The sequence below is a fragment of the Carettochelys insculpta genome, chromosome 3 (assembly GCF_033958435.1).
Source record: "Carettochelys insculpta isolate YL-2023 chromosome 3, ASM3395843v1, whole genome shotgun sequence".
Taxonomy (NCBI): Eukaryota; Metazoa; Chordata; order Testudines; family Carettochelyidae; genus Carettochelys; species Carettochelys insculpta.
In genome coordinates this window covers 114314193-114331344 of record NC_134139.1, presented here as the reverse complement: position 1 = coordinate 114331344, position 17152 = coordinate 114314193, and the positions used below count along the sequence as shown (strand labels likewise).

Here is a 17152-nt window from a genome sequence, read left to right as displayed (position 1 = left end):
TTATAAAGGGGACAGATTCTTTTTTATGTAGATATATTCACAATCAGCAATAGTGCATTTTAAAAATTAATTCTGTGAAATATGTTTTATAGTATGGGTGAATATGAAGAAAGCTCACTTCATAATATGCCATAACATTATAAGAAGTGAGTGTTTCAGGGCTCATCTACACTACCACCTTCCTTCGAAGGAAGGATGGTAATTAGGGTGTTGGGAATTTACTAATGAAGTGCTGCCATGCATAGGCAGCACTTCATTAAGCAAATTCCTCCCACGCAGCAACTTCAAAGTTTTAAACGTCAAAGTACCGGCACGTGTCTAGCTGTGGCTCACCTGTCAATACTTCGAAGTGCTGGGGCAACTCTGAAGTCCCCTTACTCCTCGCTAGACATGCCAGTACTTCGAAGTTTAAAACTTTGAAGTTGCCATGGGGGGGCAGTATTTGTACGGCAGCACTTCATGAGTAAACTCCCAACACCCTAATTACCATTCTTCCTTCCAAGGAAGGTGGTAGAGTAGACAAGCCCCCACAGGCCTAGCAAAAGTGATGGAATGTCTTGGATTCTATATTTTTAAATAAATCTATCAAAATTAGGAGAATAAGAAATGGAGGTCAGATTGGACTACTCAGAGAATGAACTAAATTGCTCAGAGAATTAACTATTTTACATGCTATTAGAAATCCTAAATTTAAAGATTTTATGGTTCCAATACGAGGCATTCAAAAGTTGGAAGATGAAAAAAGATTGCCTTAGCAACCTTAACTCTTCCTCCTTGTGGGTATATGTTATGATACATATTGCACACTAATATTTCCTTTCCTGTTCAGAGTTAGATCACGACCCACTGTACACATTCCTACACAGATGTAAGGGGAGTCAGACCGAACCCTCTGCAAACCCTCTCCAGCCTATTTCTCCGCTGAGCAACAGTTAGATAGGTAATGAGCAGAACCCTTGATACCCAAAATGTCAGTCAGCACAGTTTTTAACATGTGCTGCTTCAAGTCTGTTGTAGCTATGCAAATAGGTAAAATCCTGGACAAGAGATATAGTGATGTTGACTGAGGGGGGAGGAAAAAATAAGTTCTTGGAAGTGTTATGGACGTAGTATGGAAGAAGAAATATTAAGACTAGAATACTGGCTTAATATATAGATATACAGAGCCACCTGCTGATGATTAACCTGAAAAATAACTTGAAATACTTGCAGTTCTTATGAATACACTTAAATTATTCCTATGATTTAGAAGAAGAAATAGATCTTATCATTTAATGGCAGCCATGCGTGCTATCTCTGCTTTTAAGCATTTCCCATACCTCTTAATAGTTTCCTACAAATGAACAGCAGAAAATATTTGCTAGAGTTCAAATATTTAAAAGAACATTTTTCCCTCTAAAGCATATTTTGTAGTTCCATGAATGTTAATTTGCTACACTGCTTCTCTGAGTGAGCAAAATTTCACAGTAGAAAATGGCCTACAAATAGTTTTTCTTACCTTCCGCTGTTTTAGGTGCTGGTGGTGACTTGGAAACTGAAAATAAAATAATTACATAGATTTAACATGTCAACAGTTGAGCTTTGGTGGTATAGAGAATACTTTTATAATGTAGAGATAGTCGGCTGTTGTACCTCTCAAAAATCCTTTCAGAAACATATTAAATTGTCTTGAACGTGTTTTCAGTGTTGATTTTATATTAACTAAGTGAAGATAAAACTCCATATGGGCACATCTTTTGTATCAAAATTTGTGAGGGGGAGGTTTTTTGTAAGACGGCTTAGTGCTACGTTGACATTTAGTGCTATTAAATCAGGTTTAGAATAAAGTTGTTGTTTTTTTTTGCAGTCCTGTTTGGGAAATGCTAAATGTGCAAAAGGCTAACACATTACCTTTTTAAAGAGAGTAAACATTTAGCTCTAATAAATGCTCATAACTCTGGAGATTTGTAAGAATTATCTGAATTTCCTGAGTCTATAGAACTGAACTGAAAATATAGTCAAAAATAGGTGTGCAAATACGATCTGCAAACAAGCAACATCACAAAAAAATTAGAAAATCAAGTACTGTACATTTACTGATTTTGGTCACACTAAAAGTGCCTTAAATTTCCTGATGAATGACTCTGTTAGATATCAAAATTCCCTCTGAGCACTATTTGTTTTTTCTATTTAAAAGACAAGATTCAAGCCCTAAAATAATAAACTTTTAAATATGTGACTTAATATTCATTGAGTAGATTGTCCTTGTGGGGTGAAGATAAGGTAAAATATGTTCAAGAAACAAAGGAAGATTGTTCACAAAACACACACACACAAATGACGATCTAGGTGTATACTAGAACTGACCAGCTCATTTTATTTCTTTAAAGTAAGACATATCAGTTTTTTTCCTGAGCAAACATTTACCTTAAGAGTTCTAATTTCACAAAAATTCTCATTCCTAAGCTCATTCATTAGAATATTTGTGGAAAGTGACACAAATTGAGTAATAATTAAAATGAGGTTGTTAAAATTCAATCTAATCAATCAAAATGTGTTGGGTTTTAACATCTAGCCTGGATTCCAATATGACTGGTTTAAAAGCAGGTTGCCTAATTTTGGGTTCCTAAAGTTCATAAGTAGGCAATTAAATTAAATTTTCAAAAAGTTCTGAGCACCTATCAGCTCCCATTGTTGTCTGTGGTCACTGTCACCGACGAGCACTTCTTGAAAATTAGACAACTCTTTTAGGTCCTTAAACATGATTATAGGAGCCCAAATTTTAGACCTTATTGTCCACATTATTACCATATGCAATTAGTTTTTATTTTATACAGAAGTGCTCCAAAAACCTGGATTCAAATATGTCTGGTCTTTGTCTTTTCACATCCTGTATTTTGATCCAGACCTACTTTCTAAGTTTGTGTCTATGCCTCTAATTCAGGCACTCCCTGAGTTACACACTTCTGACCTGAAGACATTTGCACATACAAACAAAAGCTGATGTGCAGTCTGTCAGGGGAACAGCCAAGAGGCACAGGTGGCAGTGAAAGGCATAAGTGCTGGCTGCCAGAGGAACAGGAGGCAGTTTTGCAACCAGTGATACTTTGAAGGGTGAGGAATGGCCAGGGGATAAGTTTGGCCAAAGGAGCTGGGGCAGAGTCCACAGGGGAGGGATGGGTGGTGGCTGGGGTTGCCCAGAAGTCCCCTTCAGAATCTTCATCTACCTCCTCATCCTCTGCTCATTAAACCTGCCTTTCCTCAAGCACCAGCATTCAAGTGCAAGTAAGAAATATTTCTGTTATTTTTCATTGCAAATAAACTCAAGTTAAATCACTTGATAATCTAAGACCATGGTTCCCACTCTCTTAGGCTACACGCGTCGGGCGCTATTTCGAAGTTAACTTCGACGTTAGGCAGCGAGACGTCGAAGTCGCTAATCTCATGAGGGGATGGGAATAGCGCCCTACTTCGACGTTCAACGTCGAAGTAGGGACCGTGTAGACGATCTGCGTCCCGCAACGTCGAAATTGCTGGGTCCTCCATGGCAGCCATCAGCTGGGGGGTTGAGAGATGCTCTCTCTCCAGCCCCTGCGGGGCTCTATGGTTACCGTGGGCAGCAGCCCTTAGCCCAGGGCTTCTGGCTGCTGCTGCGGCAGCTGGGGATCCATGCTGCAGGCACAGGGTCTGCAACCAGTTGTCGGCTCTGTGGATCTTGTGTTGTTTAGTGCAACTGTGTCTGGGAGGGGCCCTTTAAGGGAGCGGCTTGCTGTTGAGTCCGCCCTGTGACCCTGTCTGCAGCTGTGCCTGGCACCCTTATTTCGATGTGTGCTACTTTGACGTGTAGACGTTCCCTCGCAGCGCCTATTTCGATGTGGTGCCGCGCAACATCGAAGTTGAACGTCGACGTTGCCAGCCCTGGAGGACGTGTAGACGTTATTCATCGAAATAAGCTATTTCGATGTTGGCTTCACATGTAGACGTAGCCTTTGTCAGCAGTCTCTTATGCCTGGAAAAATCAGGGATAAGGGCTGCCAACAAAGGGGGTTTTTCCTGGCAGAACCACGTTTATGCTGCTTATTTTCTGCCATCAGCAGCCTCTGCCAGCAGGCTGATATTGCATGAATATGCCAATTAGATATTCAAATACACAAATTAGCATTTATTGTATATTCGAGACCACTCACTTGCATCAAGCTACTGATCAGTGTAGCCCTACCCTTACATGCTAAGATATCCCCAGAATACCAGTCCCTCCACATCCTCTACCAGTCCCACTACTCTGCAGAGATTCAAGGCAGTGAGTAATAGCCAACTAGGGAGATAAGAGATGGAAATGTCTATTTGACTTAGTAAATTCCTATTATGATGGACTAAAATTCATAATAAAAAAGAAAAGGGATGAGTTAATGCTTCTTGGAAAGTAAATTAATATCTTATAAGACATAAACTATTTTTTTCCATGGGGGGATGGAAGGGAAGAAACCAAAATAAGGAAGAATGGAGACTTGGAAGAAAGCTACTTTGGCTGATTTTTACAGAATTCACTCACATCATATCACAGCAACAAAATGTAAGTAATATCTTTTAGCTAAAACAGACTACATCAGTGGTCCTTTGTATAATCCAGTAGATGGTGCTATGATGCAATAAACAAGCTTTGCAAATATGAGAAATACACTGAAAATGTAGAGAAGGTTATTCTCAATCCTTACCGGGTGCTGCTACTTTTAGAGTAGCTGGTTTGGCTGCAGGAGCTTTCACTGGCTCTTAAAAGAGAGCAAATTCAATAAATTACTGTAAAGTGTTATAGCATGAAAATAAAGAAGTATGAAGGAAATCTGCAGATGAGAAATATAATCCTTAGTGATGAATTAATAAAAAAGATTATCAGAATAATAGAAGTGCTCAGACATGCTTTATTAATTCAAAAGCATGAATGCAATCAGCTAAATTTTTTTTGTTTTCTTTTTTCAGAGTAAGACAGTGGTTTCCTTCTCACCATGCTGAAGAGTGAGCCTGAAGCCATGGCTTGACTGCTACTGCATTAGACCCTGTAACTCCTTGAGTCTCCTTACACAGAGGAGCGAGGCCAGCCAACTCATGTAATTGCAGTTGCACTGGTCTTTCTCCAGTCATAGGCTCACAGCATATCCACAAATGCCCTTTGGGCTCGGGAAAGGAACCTTCCATGAGGCACAGTTCTAAGTTGTGAAAGGAAAAGGTACCTTTAGAGAAGCTCCACTAATCTTAATCCAAACATGATACAAAAGAGCCCAAGTCCACTGGGTTCATCCACTACATACTAGAGTTTAATTAATACTTTGCATCCTTAATAACTGCTACAACAGACTGTGCTTCAACCAAGATAATTTAACAAATAATCACAGGACAAAGGGTACTGGTTTTCCTAAAGGACTTTGGAAACCAAAACAAATATATTTTCTGACTTACAATTCACATTTACACATTGCAAAAGGAAAGACTCATTTTAATCACTATCTGAATTACAGAATGCCAACAAAATGTTAGTTAATCCTTCACATCTGTCACAATGTTATTAAAAAGAAAAAAAAGCCTATGTCAAATCAGAAATGCAATTTCCAGCTCTTCCCCTCTAGTATATTGCGAAGTTCATGAAAGATGCATCAGAATGTCTTGTAAAACATAATGAAAACAAAATATAAAGTGTAATAAGCGTGGAATTGCTTTTTATCAATTTAAAACTATGTGGTAAAATTAGTTCTAGAACACTATAATTACTCAGAGTCGTATGGGGAGGGAGGACTCAACCTTCTTTTATTAAGATCTATAACAAAATACATTGTTAAAGATTTTCCTCAGCTTTTCTATCCATGTAACAATCCCTGCAAAAAAGCAGGAGGTTTGATCAAAGAACCCTAGAGCTCTCACAGATTCACTGGAATTACACATTTTCCCATGGGCTCTGATAATGTCTTTACCCTTCCTTTAACTCTCAGGCAATGCAGTTGCATTGGAGCCAGGCTGCCAAGATGTCTCATAAAGGGCAGCTCCCTCTGGAATTACTCCTTAAAGGGATAAGTCAGAGGGACTCTGTGTTATGACAAGGCGCCTCCTCCATCTCACCACGATCTGTGCTTTCCCCTCTTCCTGTGGAGGGATTCCACGACAAATGGTGTTCATTTCCCCACTTGGGATGTATTTCCCAATATTTTTCACGAAGGCCTTAGGCCCAGCCCAGGAGTACTCTTTCACCAAATGAAAAGGAACAAACTAACAAAACAAAACAATGGGAGATGCTTTTTCCTATCCCTTTATGGTGGCATATGCAGGGCCACAGCGACTTAGGGTGCTGGGGGTGTGGCAACACCTCATAGACTGAAGAGTTTACAGTTTTCTGGAATGACTATCAGCAACTTCTCTATGCACACTGTTTCAACATCATGGGGCATGTGGCCTGGTTATTGGTCCTGAGTGCCAGTCCTTCCCCTTAATAGGCATTCAGTTACATAGCTTTATCTGTAGGGATGAGAAGGCCTTCCACCCGAGAAAAGCCTTCCTCTCTGCTGCCACTAGCCATGCAACCACTTGTTTCTCCTCCTCCTTTCTCACTTCAGTTTATAGGGAAAAGGACTTTATCATTCTAGGGTTAGTATGCATGCATTCCACTGCTCTCTTACAGCTGTCCAGCCTTTCTCACAATTCAAAAAGTAACGAAGCAAACGGGCTCGTGAGTAGTTTTACTCCTGTGAGTTGTCTCACCGAGTCAATGTGATAACTCAAATGCAGAACATTGCCAACAGGGCTGGCTGTTTGTAGGACTTGGTTTATATTATCTTTTAATCAGTTTTCATGCTGGGCTTGGGAGGGCTGCTGCCCAGACCTTTTTGAAGCATGGATCTTGAATCCCAAGGGAGGTACTTCTGTAAGATGCTGGGAAGAGGGGAGACAAGGCTGCAGAAAAGCTTGAAACCCTTTCTACACAGATCAGGAAAGATCAGGAATGAATCTGAGAGGCCGGTTGGCATTCCCAAAATCATGTTTTCAATAAAAATGATTAAAAGTCCCGTGTATCTAATAGATGAACAAATATTTTTGAAGCATGAACTTTCATGGGCAAAGACTTGCTTCATCAGATGCACCTGATGAAAGCTTGTGCTCCAAAAAAAAATCTGTTAGTCTATAAGGTGCCACAGGACTTCTTGTTTTTGCAGGTACAGACTAACACGGCTACCCTCTGATACATGGTTTTCAAGGACATTTTACTTCTATGAAGCATTTGAGTCAAGTGTACTCCTTCAAAAATTAAATATTCCATGAGATTTTCAAATGCACCACATGTTCAGTATAAAGAGACGATCAAGTGAAGCCTGACATCAGAAATCATGTGTATAAGTGTATTAGCCGGGAGGGCACTACTGCTTATGAGACTGCAGAAACAGAGCTTCCAGTGCTTCTATGCTGCTTTCTTGAACCATAGCTTTGAGATTTATGGCTAAGACCCCAACCCTGAAATCACTGCTTACTCAGAACTCTGTGTGTGTGACACCTTTAAGGTACACAAAGAATACCAGGTTATGATCAATGGACTTGTAACACGCACCATTTACATAGGGGTTTGAGAGTGCTTGGGCATTTCCATTGGAGACCTACCAGCACATAAACTTTCTGACCTCTTCTACCTCACAGCCACCAAGAACACATTACAGCTGAGATCATTCTTAACATTCCCTTCAGTGTGAGAGACTCTGCTACTTTAACAGGTGATTAAAAAATGGGTGAGGAACAACTGTCAATCTCAAGGAAGAGTGTGGAATTAGAAATAGCATGTGAATGGAAAAGAGGAGGCAGCTGAAATCTACACGTCATTTTTTAATTATAAATGGCGATGGCACTTTCTTCTTTGCATTTTCAACAATTTTAATTTGAAACTCTGACACCTGTGGAAAACAACTCTGTTAATGGAAAAAAATACCAAAGCATATAAGAGATTCTTACTTTAAGATTCTGTGGACATCACAGACTCTTACATGTAAAGTATTCTTAATTATGATTAATGCATACAAAAGCAGACAGATAAGTAAAATACAAGTGGCTGTGTCTACACTAGCATTCCTCTTGTGAAAGAGACATGCAAATGAGTCAAATCAAAAAATGCAAATAAGGCACAGATTTACATATCAGGACCTCATTTGCATATTCTTCTTTCGAACAAGCTTCTTTTGAAAGAAGAAAAGCAGTGTAGATGCAGCTCGTTTGAAAGAAATCCCATCTTCAAAAGAACCCTTCTGACTAAAGAAAAATAGGAAGAAGGGTTATTTCAAAGATAGGGATTACTTTCAAAAGAGCCGTGTCAACATCACTTTTCTTCTTTCAAAAAAAGAATATGCAAATGAGGTGCCAGATACATAAATCTGTGCTTAATTTGCATTTTTGATTTCCCTCATTTGCATGCCTCTTTCGAAAGAGGAATGCTAGTGTGGACATAGCCAGTGGCTATTGAGGGAATGATACATCCACAGGGTTGCTTGAACATGCATTTGGATCAGTTACTTAGCACTTGTTCCGCAAGAAAGTTACACCAGTATAATCTACGACATATAAGCCATGTCTACACTAGCCCCAAACTTCGAAATGGCCACGCAAATGGCCATTTTGAAGTTTACTAATGAAGAGCTGAAATACATATTCAGTACCTCATTAGCATGCGGGCGGCCGCAGCACTTCGAAATTGACGTGCTTCACCGCTGCGCGGCTTGTCCCGACAGGGCTCTGTTTCGAAAGGACCCTGCCTACTTTGAAGTCCCCTTATTCCCATCAGCTCATAGACTTTGAAGTAGGCGGGGTCCTTTTGAAAAGGAGCCCCGTCAGGATGAGCTCCGTGGCGGTGAGGCACGTGAATTTCGAAGTGCTGCGGCCGCCCGCATGCTAATGAAGTGCTGAATATGAATTTCAGCGCTTCATTAGTAAACTTCGAAATGGCCATTTGCATGGCCATTTTGAAGTTTGGGGCTAGTGTAGACGTAGCCAAATTTCGACTAAGCCAGTGCAAAAGGCGTTGTAAACACACTTATTTTTATTTAAGAACAATAATCTAGTAAGAGCAGGTAAAACCTGTTGCTGATTAACTTAGAAGCAAAATAAGATTGGCCATACAGCTTTTTGTACTAGTTTAAAAGAACCTAAAGCTTGTCCTATCTTTAATTAAACTGGTGTAACTCTGAATGAAGGCAACATGTTATTCATGATAAATAAATAAATAAACAAATAAAATGAAGGGGATGGGTAAAGGTTTGGGAGAGAGCTGGGCAGACAGGCAACTGGTGATTTGTTGGTTATAATGAACTTAGCTACTGGATTTGAGGATTTTTATTTGGGCACTCAGCTGTGGCACTTATGTCTCAATGACCACCCTATTTGTAACACTTAAGTACTGTCTCTGGTACTTGAATTAGCATAGTCACCAACCTGTGACACCTGAAATATGAAGAAACTGCTTGAGTGGCAGTGAAAGAACAGGGTGAACTAATACAGTATTTAGATTCTTAACATAAACAAATTATATATTAATTGCTTCTTGAAACACTAACACTAGCAATATTAATCTGGCATGAAAGCCCTCAAAATAGGATGGGCTTCAAGTACAATACAGAACTAGACCACCACTGGCAACAATACAGAGTTGCCTGAATTTAAATGGATGTCTACATTGTCATCAGAAGGCTGATATGAGATAAGCTGATGTAAACGATTGTCAAGCATTTTAATAAAAAGTCTGAAAAATTCCAGGGGAAACCTATTTATATTTGGGTGATATGCTGCTCTGAACCAAAACATTTCTGGGTTAATCCTCTGCTTCCACTATCTGTGAAAGCATGTTTTGCAGGAATTACTTCAAAGCATGATAATTACCACATTTAGATGAAATTAATCATGAAGCAGCTTACAGCCATGTTATCTAGCTAAGGGGGCTACTGAAGCCTTTAAGAATTGCCTATTAGTTGCCAAATATGGAAATTTTAAAAGGTGTCTATTGCAAGAATATGAATCATTTATCATAATGTTCTGCCATTGCTGTGGGTTATAAAAAATATGCAAACTGGCAGCGTCATTTACAACAACAGACGTGATCTAAATAATGCCCCCCTCAACAGCTCTCTCTTTCATTTTCTCCACATAAGTCATCATTTACTAGGCCAACGTTCCTTAATACGTTTTTGAGCAGCGAGTTACGGTTAAAGGCACAAATATGTTTTGCCCTACATCTAAAGTATATAACAAATAGTAAAATCCAAGCAAATATCTAAATTGTTCTTTCATCAAGACACTGTCACTATTTCACCTTATTTCAAGTGCTGAAAATTAATGGTGGCTGATTTTATAACATATGACTATATAAATACTTATTTTTACACTGATGCCAAGATTTTCAAACCAGGGAGCTTGAAGTGACACTGCTGAATCTATATTCAGGCACACTGGCTGGGATTTTGAAAGGTAACAGGAACTGGAGACAAAATTCTCAAAAGGGACCTAGTAGGTTTTGAAATTTTTACCTCAGGCACCTAACTTCAGTGGGTCTCAGACTTCTTTATTGGTGACCCCTTTTCACACAATAATCCTCTGAGTGTGCCCCCTGTTATAAATTTAAAAAACACAGTTTTTCTTTTATATTTAACACTCTTCTAAATGCTGGAAGTGAAACAGAGTTTGAGGGTGAAGACTGGGAACTCATGAACTCCACATCTTCACCTCACAACCTCCAGAGTGGTCATGTTCCTCATTTTGAGAACTCTGTAGGCTGCACCGAAGATCCAAGCACGAAGTGTCCTAATTCTGCACAGTGCTCAATACCATGCAGTTCCCACAGATGTTGCTGAAAGTGCTCCACACTTTTGAAAATCAGGTCACTTATTAAGGAGCCTAAATATGGATTCTGTGCTCCCAACTTTAGGAATCCATATTTGGAAAAGCTTGTCCCAATCGTTTCTTAAGCAAGTATAATTCTCCTACACGGCCTAAAAAAGCAGGATGAAACTCTTGAAGAGAATGGAAAACAAACGGCTGACCAATAAATCAGACAAAATCTTTGTGGAACTGAATTAAGTGAGAGTTTTGTCACTTTTTTTAATGGGCTAGGACTTAAATTTTAGAGTACTGTAACAGCCACTAGTAAAAATGAAAAAATTTATTGGAACACTGCAAGTAACAACTCTAGCGCACAGGGGCAAGACTTAACTTCTTCCTAAAGCTTCTATCTTTGTAAAAAATGTAGAACTAAGATAAAGACACAGCACAACCTACTGATGGAGATTTGTGTAACCAGCAGAGGGCTGCAAACAGGGCTGCTTACAGGGGAGTTTGAGACAGAGAAAAGACAACTCCTGCACTGAATAAAACAGAAGGAGTACAAATTTTTGGGTGACTGAGTTTTGCTGGACTTTTAGTTTGAATTATTTTCTCCTTCAGGTACGGTGGCAGTTAGTGTGTGTGTGAAAGTATGTGAGCCCTTCTCCCTGTGACTTACCAGGGACAAGGGGCTCTCAACAAGGGAGGTTCTAGCCACAGAATCCCATCTACATGGCATGTTTTCTGATGACTCTAGCCTCTGCCGGCAGGCCAATCCCACAGGTGCATGCAAATGAGCCATGCGACTATGCAAATGTGCTTCCATCTGCACTGTCAAGAGTGCACTCCTTTGAATGATGCGGCCAGCAGCAGCAAGCAACAGGGCTGCATGTAAACGTGGTGCAAATACTGTTCTAGATGCCTATTGGACATACCTTGATCAGCAGAAAGACTCAGTAATAAGTAAAGTGTCTTTGTTAGCTTTAGGGGCTACTGTTCTCCAACAATAATGAAAATAGTATTTGTTTCTGTTAACAAAAAATATTTACAAAAATATGGTCCATGGATACTTTGTCTTAAGCAATAAATTGGAACTATTGGAAGAATATTGCGCAGCAGTTAAAATATGGAACAAGATTTTGAAATGTGATTGGTGTTTTTTAGTTTTTTTGGTGCCCAACTTTAGACAACGCAAAAGGGCCCTTTACCAAAAGGTGTTAAGTGCATTTTTGGTATTCAGGCACCTTCTGTTGAGCCACCCAACATCCCTAGTTAGCTCAAACAATCTTTGCCATAACCTTTCATATACATCGCCCTAAAAAAATTTGCAGTCAATTAATCACAACTAATATAATCCGCTGTCAGCTTTGGAGGCTGATGAAACACCACCACTGTAATTGCATAGTAGTTATTAGTGACTTTTTCAAAGGCAGAAATATTACACTATGGATTATCAACATACCAAAATATTGCAGAGTAAGGAGACAACTTACCTTCTTTCTTTAAAGTTGGGAGTGAAGGCTCCTCTTTTACTGGCTCTTGAAAAGAATTAAGGTACAGTTAAACACATTTTTATTTTTAAACCCCTCCTCCCCCTCAAAGACTTTAAGAAACAGAACTGGCTTTATTGTTATCTGAACTGGCTGAAAGGATTACTTTTGAATTCAACCTACACATAAATATCCGGATTCTAGTGTGGGTATGTGTGTATGTATATATATATAAAATAGTGAAACAGCAAGGCAGTGCTTTATTCTTTTACCTCTTTCTAGTATGGGAAGCCTGATCATTACCTCAGGCCTCAATCAACATTCTTTTGAAGTAAACTAGAAGTACAGAGTAGCTTCAAATGACAGCTAAACTATATACATGGTGATAAAAAGGCTTAAGCTTATAAAGTGCCTTTTATATGACTGTATCCCTAGGAGGTCTGATGTAAACCACTACACAAGAAGGCCCCAATATTGTCTCAAAGAATATGGTATATCTGAGTTAAAGTTAATTGACTAAATATTTAAAACCTTGGTCTGGAATGAACCTACACTGAAGGTTCATGACATCTCAACACAGCTTCTCTACAGATTTTTTTACATAATGTATGTTTTAGAATAGCTTACAGGTGAACTTCATATATTGAAAAAACTGTAAATTTATACACAGGCAGCAATCCATGCAAATATTTAGGTTTCAAGTTGTTCATTACAGGCTACGTCTACACGTGAAGCCTACATCGAAGTAGCCTATTTCGATGTGGCGACATCGAAATAGGCTATTTCGATGAATAACGTCTACACGTCCTCCAGGGCTGGCAACGTCGATGTTCAACATCGACGTTGCGCAGCACCACATCGAAATAGGCGCTGCAAGGGAACGTCTACAGGCCAAAGTAGCACACATCGAAATAAGGGTGCCAGGCACAGCTGCAGACAGGGTCACAGGGCGGACTCAACAGCAAGCCGCTCCCTTAAAGGGCCCCTCCCAGACACACTTGCACCAAACAACACAAGATCCACAGAGCCGACAACTGGTTGCAGACCCTGTGCATGCAGCATGGATCCCCAGCTGCAGCAGCAGCAGCCAGAAACCCTGGGATAAGGGCTGCTGCACACGGTGACCATAGAGCCCACCAGGGGCTGGAGACAGAGCGTCTCTCAACCCCTCAGCTGATGGCTGCCATGGCGGACCCCGCAATTTCAAAGTTGTGGGACGCGCAACGACTACACGGTCCCTACTTCGACGTTGAACGTCGAAGTAGGGCGCTATTCCCATCCCCTCATGGGGTTAGCGGCTTCGACGTCTCGCTGCCTAACGTCGATATTAACATCGAAATAGCACCCAACACGTGTAGCCGTGACGGGCGCTATTTCGAAGTTAGTGCCGCTACTTCGAAGTAGCGTGCACGTGTAGACACGGCTACACTCTCTTAGGGGGATGATCTGTGCAGTTTGTATATGTAAGTATCCTATTGGTTCCAGTGGGAGCTAGGCATGTGTACCAAGGAGTAAAAAGATCCCAGATCCAAGCAGCTTTCCACACCATTCAGTGGCAAGGTACTATACTGATGTTCTGCTTATGCTGTACTGATGTATCCACTCCACTTGCTGTCGATTTTATTTCTGTGAGCATCATTTTGTAAAGTGATGCTAATGTGACCTTTTCAAGGGAAGATCATAAAACAAAACATGACTATAATCTGAGATCTAGCGATTCCAAACATAGACTATCATCTCAACATCAGTGGCTTACCACATTGTTGGAATTCTACCTCTACTTGGCATCATGTCAATCCAAAGGACCCCAAAGTGAAGGACATATATTGTAATTTACAAACTAGTCTGGGCTTACACCAGCCAGACTATAGTCTTTATATGCTTCAAAAGGACCCGTGATTCACAGTGTCAAAAACTGAAGAAAAAAAGATCCCAAAGTAGATACTTCTGATTGTAAACCCAGATTAACACTAATCATAAATTTCTTTTCTCACACTAAGCTGGTGGCCAGAAGATAGTGTGAACTTAACCAATTCCCATGGCTCTACTATGCTGTGTGTAGGTCTTGTACAGAAACACAGAAGAATCGCAGATCTCATACAACATGAGCAGAAATTCTAACAGTTAAGTCAAAAAACCCTTCCTTCTGTCCAACCAGGAGGAGACAAGAAAACATAGTTAAAAACATAGTTAAAGTCACTGAGACAGCAATCTCAGTATAGCCTGCTTTGCTGCAATGCTAGACTGTAAAACAATGTGTTGAACAGGGAGATTTGCCAGCTAATGTGAAATACTATGGTGGAAGAGAAAGACACCTTAGACAGTTGAGCAATATGAAGTTGTGATTAAATAAATATTTTCAGACCTCCTTCTGTGCATGTGCTGTAGTCCAGCATTCCTCTAGCACTGTTCCAATTCCTTTCCCTTGTCTTCTTCCAACATACACAGTTTTTAAGTGAAACAAATAAGTTTTGGTATATTTCACAGATTAATCTTGCTAAAATTCTCTGTATAATCATGTGGCAATCATGGGCAGAGATATGGGGAGGCAGCAGCAAAATACCATTTTCTTAAAGCCAGAAATGTCTGTTAGTTTCTTTTTCATGGAACCAAACTACTGCCACCTTTTCAAAATATAATAGTAAGAGAAACTGCCTCCTTACAGGTGCCTCTATCTGTGCAAAAGGAATGTACTGCATAGCCCTAGCAGTCCTCTCCCACTGCATCAGCCCCTCTAACTTCACACACGGAGAAAGAAAGTCACTGGCTGTCTCCCTTTCAATGAGTGCCTCCTCAGCCCCAGCCTAGTGTTCAAAGAGCTTCAGTTCAGAAGCATTCTGGACTTCTTCTCTTTTACCTACTAGTCTAGGGAAATCCACTCTGCCTTAAAAGTCACAATCACTGATCCCTACTTCCAGCCAATCAATCCAGGGAACTTTCAGCTCTCAGGGAAACCTGATAACTGCCCAAACTAAAGGTCACCAAAGTGACCAACAGTTCCACAACCTAAAACTCTTGGATAACTTTTTTGGACCATTGCTACTGCTGTGACGAAGCCGGTATAGGAGGGCCCTGGAGGGAAACCATGACTCATCTGAAAATATTAGACTGAGTGCCAGGGGAAAGATTTCTAGTGTGGGGATGTGTGGAGCTGATAGGATTCCTGGGAAAGAAAGAGAATAAAATTAATGTGGGGGAGGGGAGATGGTTTAGGATTGTGAGGTAGTACGTTAACCAAGGAATGTTGCATGCATCACCTGCTAAGGTAAAAAAAAATTTTGATGAAGCCTTCATAATATTTTGACACCCAATCACTGATTTAAACATTTTGTTTGCAAGTTGTTGGGGGCAGAGAGCGTTGTCTGTCTGTGTTTTGTCTGAGCTGTCTCAGTACATCAAACAATAATTATTTCCTAACTCTCACAATTACGTGCAAGTAGCTCTCCAATCTTCCTGGCTTTTTCTGTTGATTAAGAATGGCAACACATTCTCTTTGGATCTGAATGTCAAGTCTTTATCAGTGCCTGCTGTGGGGTCAATCTATTGGGAACAAAGGAAAAGGACTAGGTAATCTAATGGAGATGGGAGATAGCTGTATAGGTTTTTCTGTCATTGGCTTTCAGATACAGCTCATTTATCAGCTGAACAGCATTCAACAGGAGTTTCAAATGTAATAAAGACATTGATGAATTGGAGGATGTGAGTGGCAGAGACTCTAAGCCATCTTGAATCATCCTTTCAGTTACCTCTTGTGTGTTAGCTATTCATTTTAGTGAAGAAGCATAAAGCCTGTCTGTCCTGATGAGTACCATGCTAGAGAAGGGCAACAGCCTTAAGCCTGTAGAACACTTCAAAGGGAAGCAGACTGAAATGTTTATGAATTCATCCTATCTACAGTAAACGGTACTTCAAAAGAAGAAGATTCTCCCATGAGAATTCAAAAAGTTCCACCAGATGAATTAAGTGTAAAAGAAGGAAGCAAGACAATCCAGTAGGCAAGTGACTCACCTACACAAAAGAACTTTGGGAATGTTTATTGGAAAATATACTGTGACTCACATTTTCATTTTCTTTAATGCTTAATTCTTTTTCACTTAGGAATTATTAAAATGAAATCAGTTTCTCCCACTAACAGCACATTCCATGGCCGTCTGTGGTCATTAGGGATGTTAACAATAAATTAAGGCTATGGTTACACTAGAAGCATCTGTCAACAGGGTGTGGCCATACATTAAAGTGGATTACAAGAGAGGACTGTCTGGCCACTCTCTCAACAAAACAGGCACCCAGAAACACAGCAGACAGGGCAGCCCAGTGTCCTTGAAGCCCAGTCTGTCGACAGAAGGGCCTCCCACCCCAGAGCAACCACATAGCTTTTTTTTTCTACAGAACCTGTCGACAAAGGGTCTTCCTCAACTTGGAGAGGTACAAGGTTGTTAGTGGAAGTGGACGGTCCGTCAACAAAATTTGTTCTATGTGTGTGGATGTATGGCAAGTTTGGTCTTCAAATCTCCAGTTTTGTAGGAAAAAAATACAATAGTGTAGCCATAGCCTATGAGTTTCTGCAGAAAAGGACATGAGCATTATAATGAATGAGAAGCTGGGCATGAGTTAAAAATGTGCCCTTGTAGCCAAGAAGGCTAACAGCATATTGGGCTGCACTAGTAGGAGTATTGCCAGCCAAGCAATGGAAGCGATTATTCACCTTTATTGAATACTGTGGGGGTTACATCTGGAATACTGTGACCAATGCTGGGCCCCCATTACAAAAAAAGAATGTGGACACACTGGAGAGAGTCCAGTGGAGGGGAAGAAAAATCATTAGGGGGGCTGGAGCACATAATTTATTAGAC

At 40.3% G+C, this 17152-nt stretch overlaps 1 protein-coding gene across 15 annotated transcripts in view; it reads right to left on the bottom strand.

The window, feature by feature from the left end:
- Nucleotides 1–17152, bottom strand: part of TRDN (triadin) — a 351197-nt gene that overhangs the window by 126388 nt on the left and 207657 nt on the right. For 12 of the 15 annotated variants that reach the window (XM_074990631.1, XM_074990634.1, XM_074990630.1 and 9 more), the window contains 3 exons: nt 12303–12347; nt 4695–4748; nt 1499–1534 (listed from right to left, as the gene is read on the bottom strand). In XM_074990631.1, coding sequence (XP_074846732.1) covers nt 1499–1534; nt 4695–4748; nt 12303–12347 — 135 coding nt within the window. The remainder of the gene's footprint in view (nt 1–1498; nt 1535–4694; nt 4749–12302; nt 12348–17152) is intronic. The other 3 variants (XM_074990635.1, XM_074990642.1, XM_074990638.1) reach the window with 2 other exon arrangements.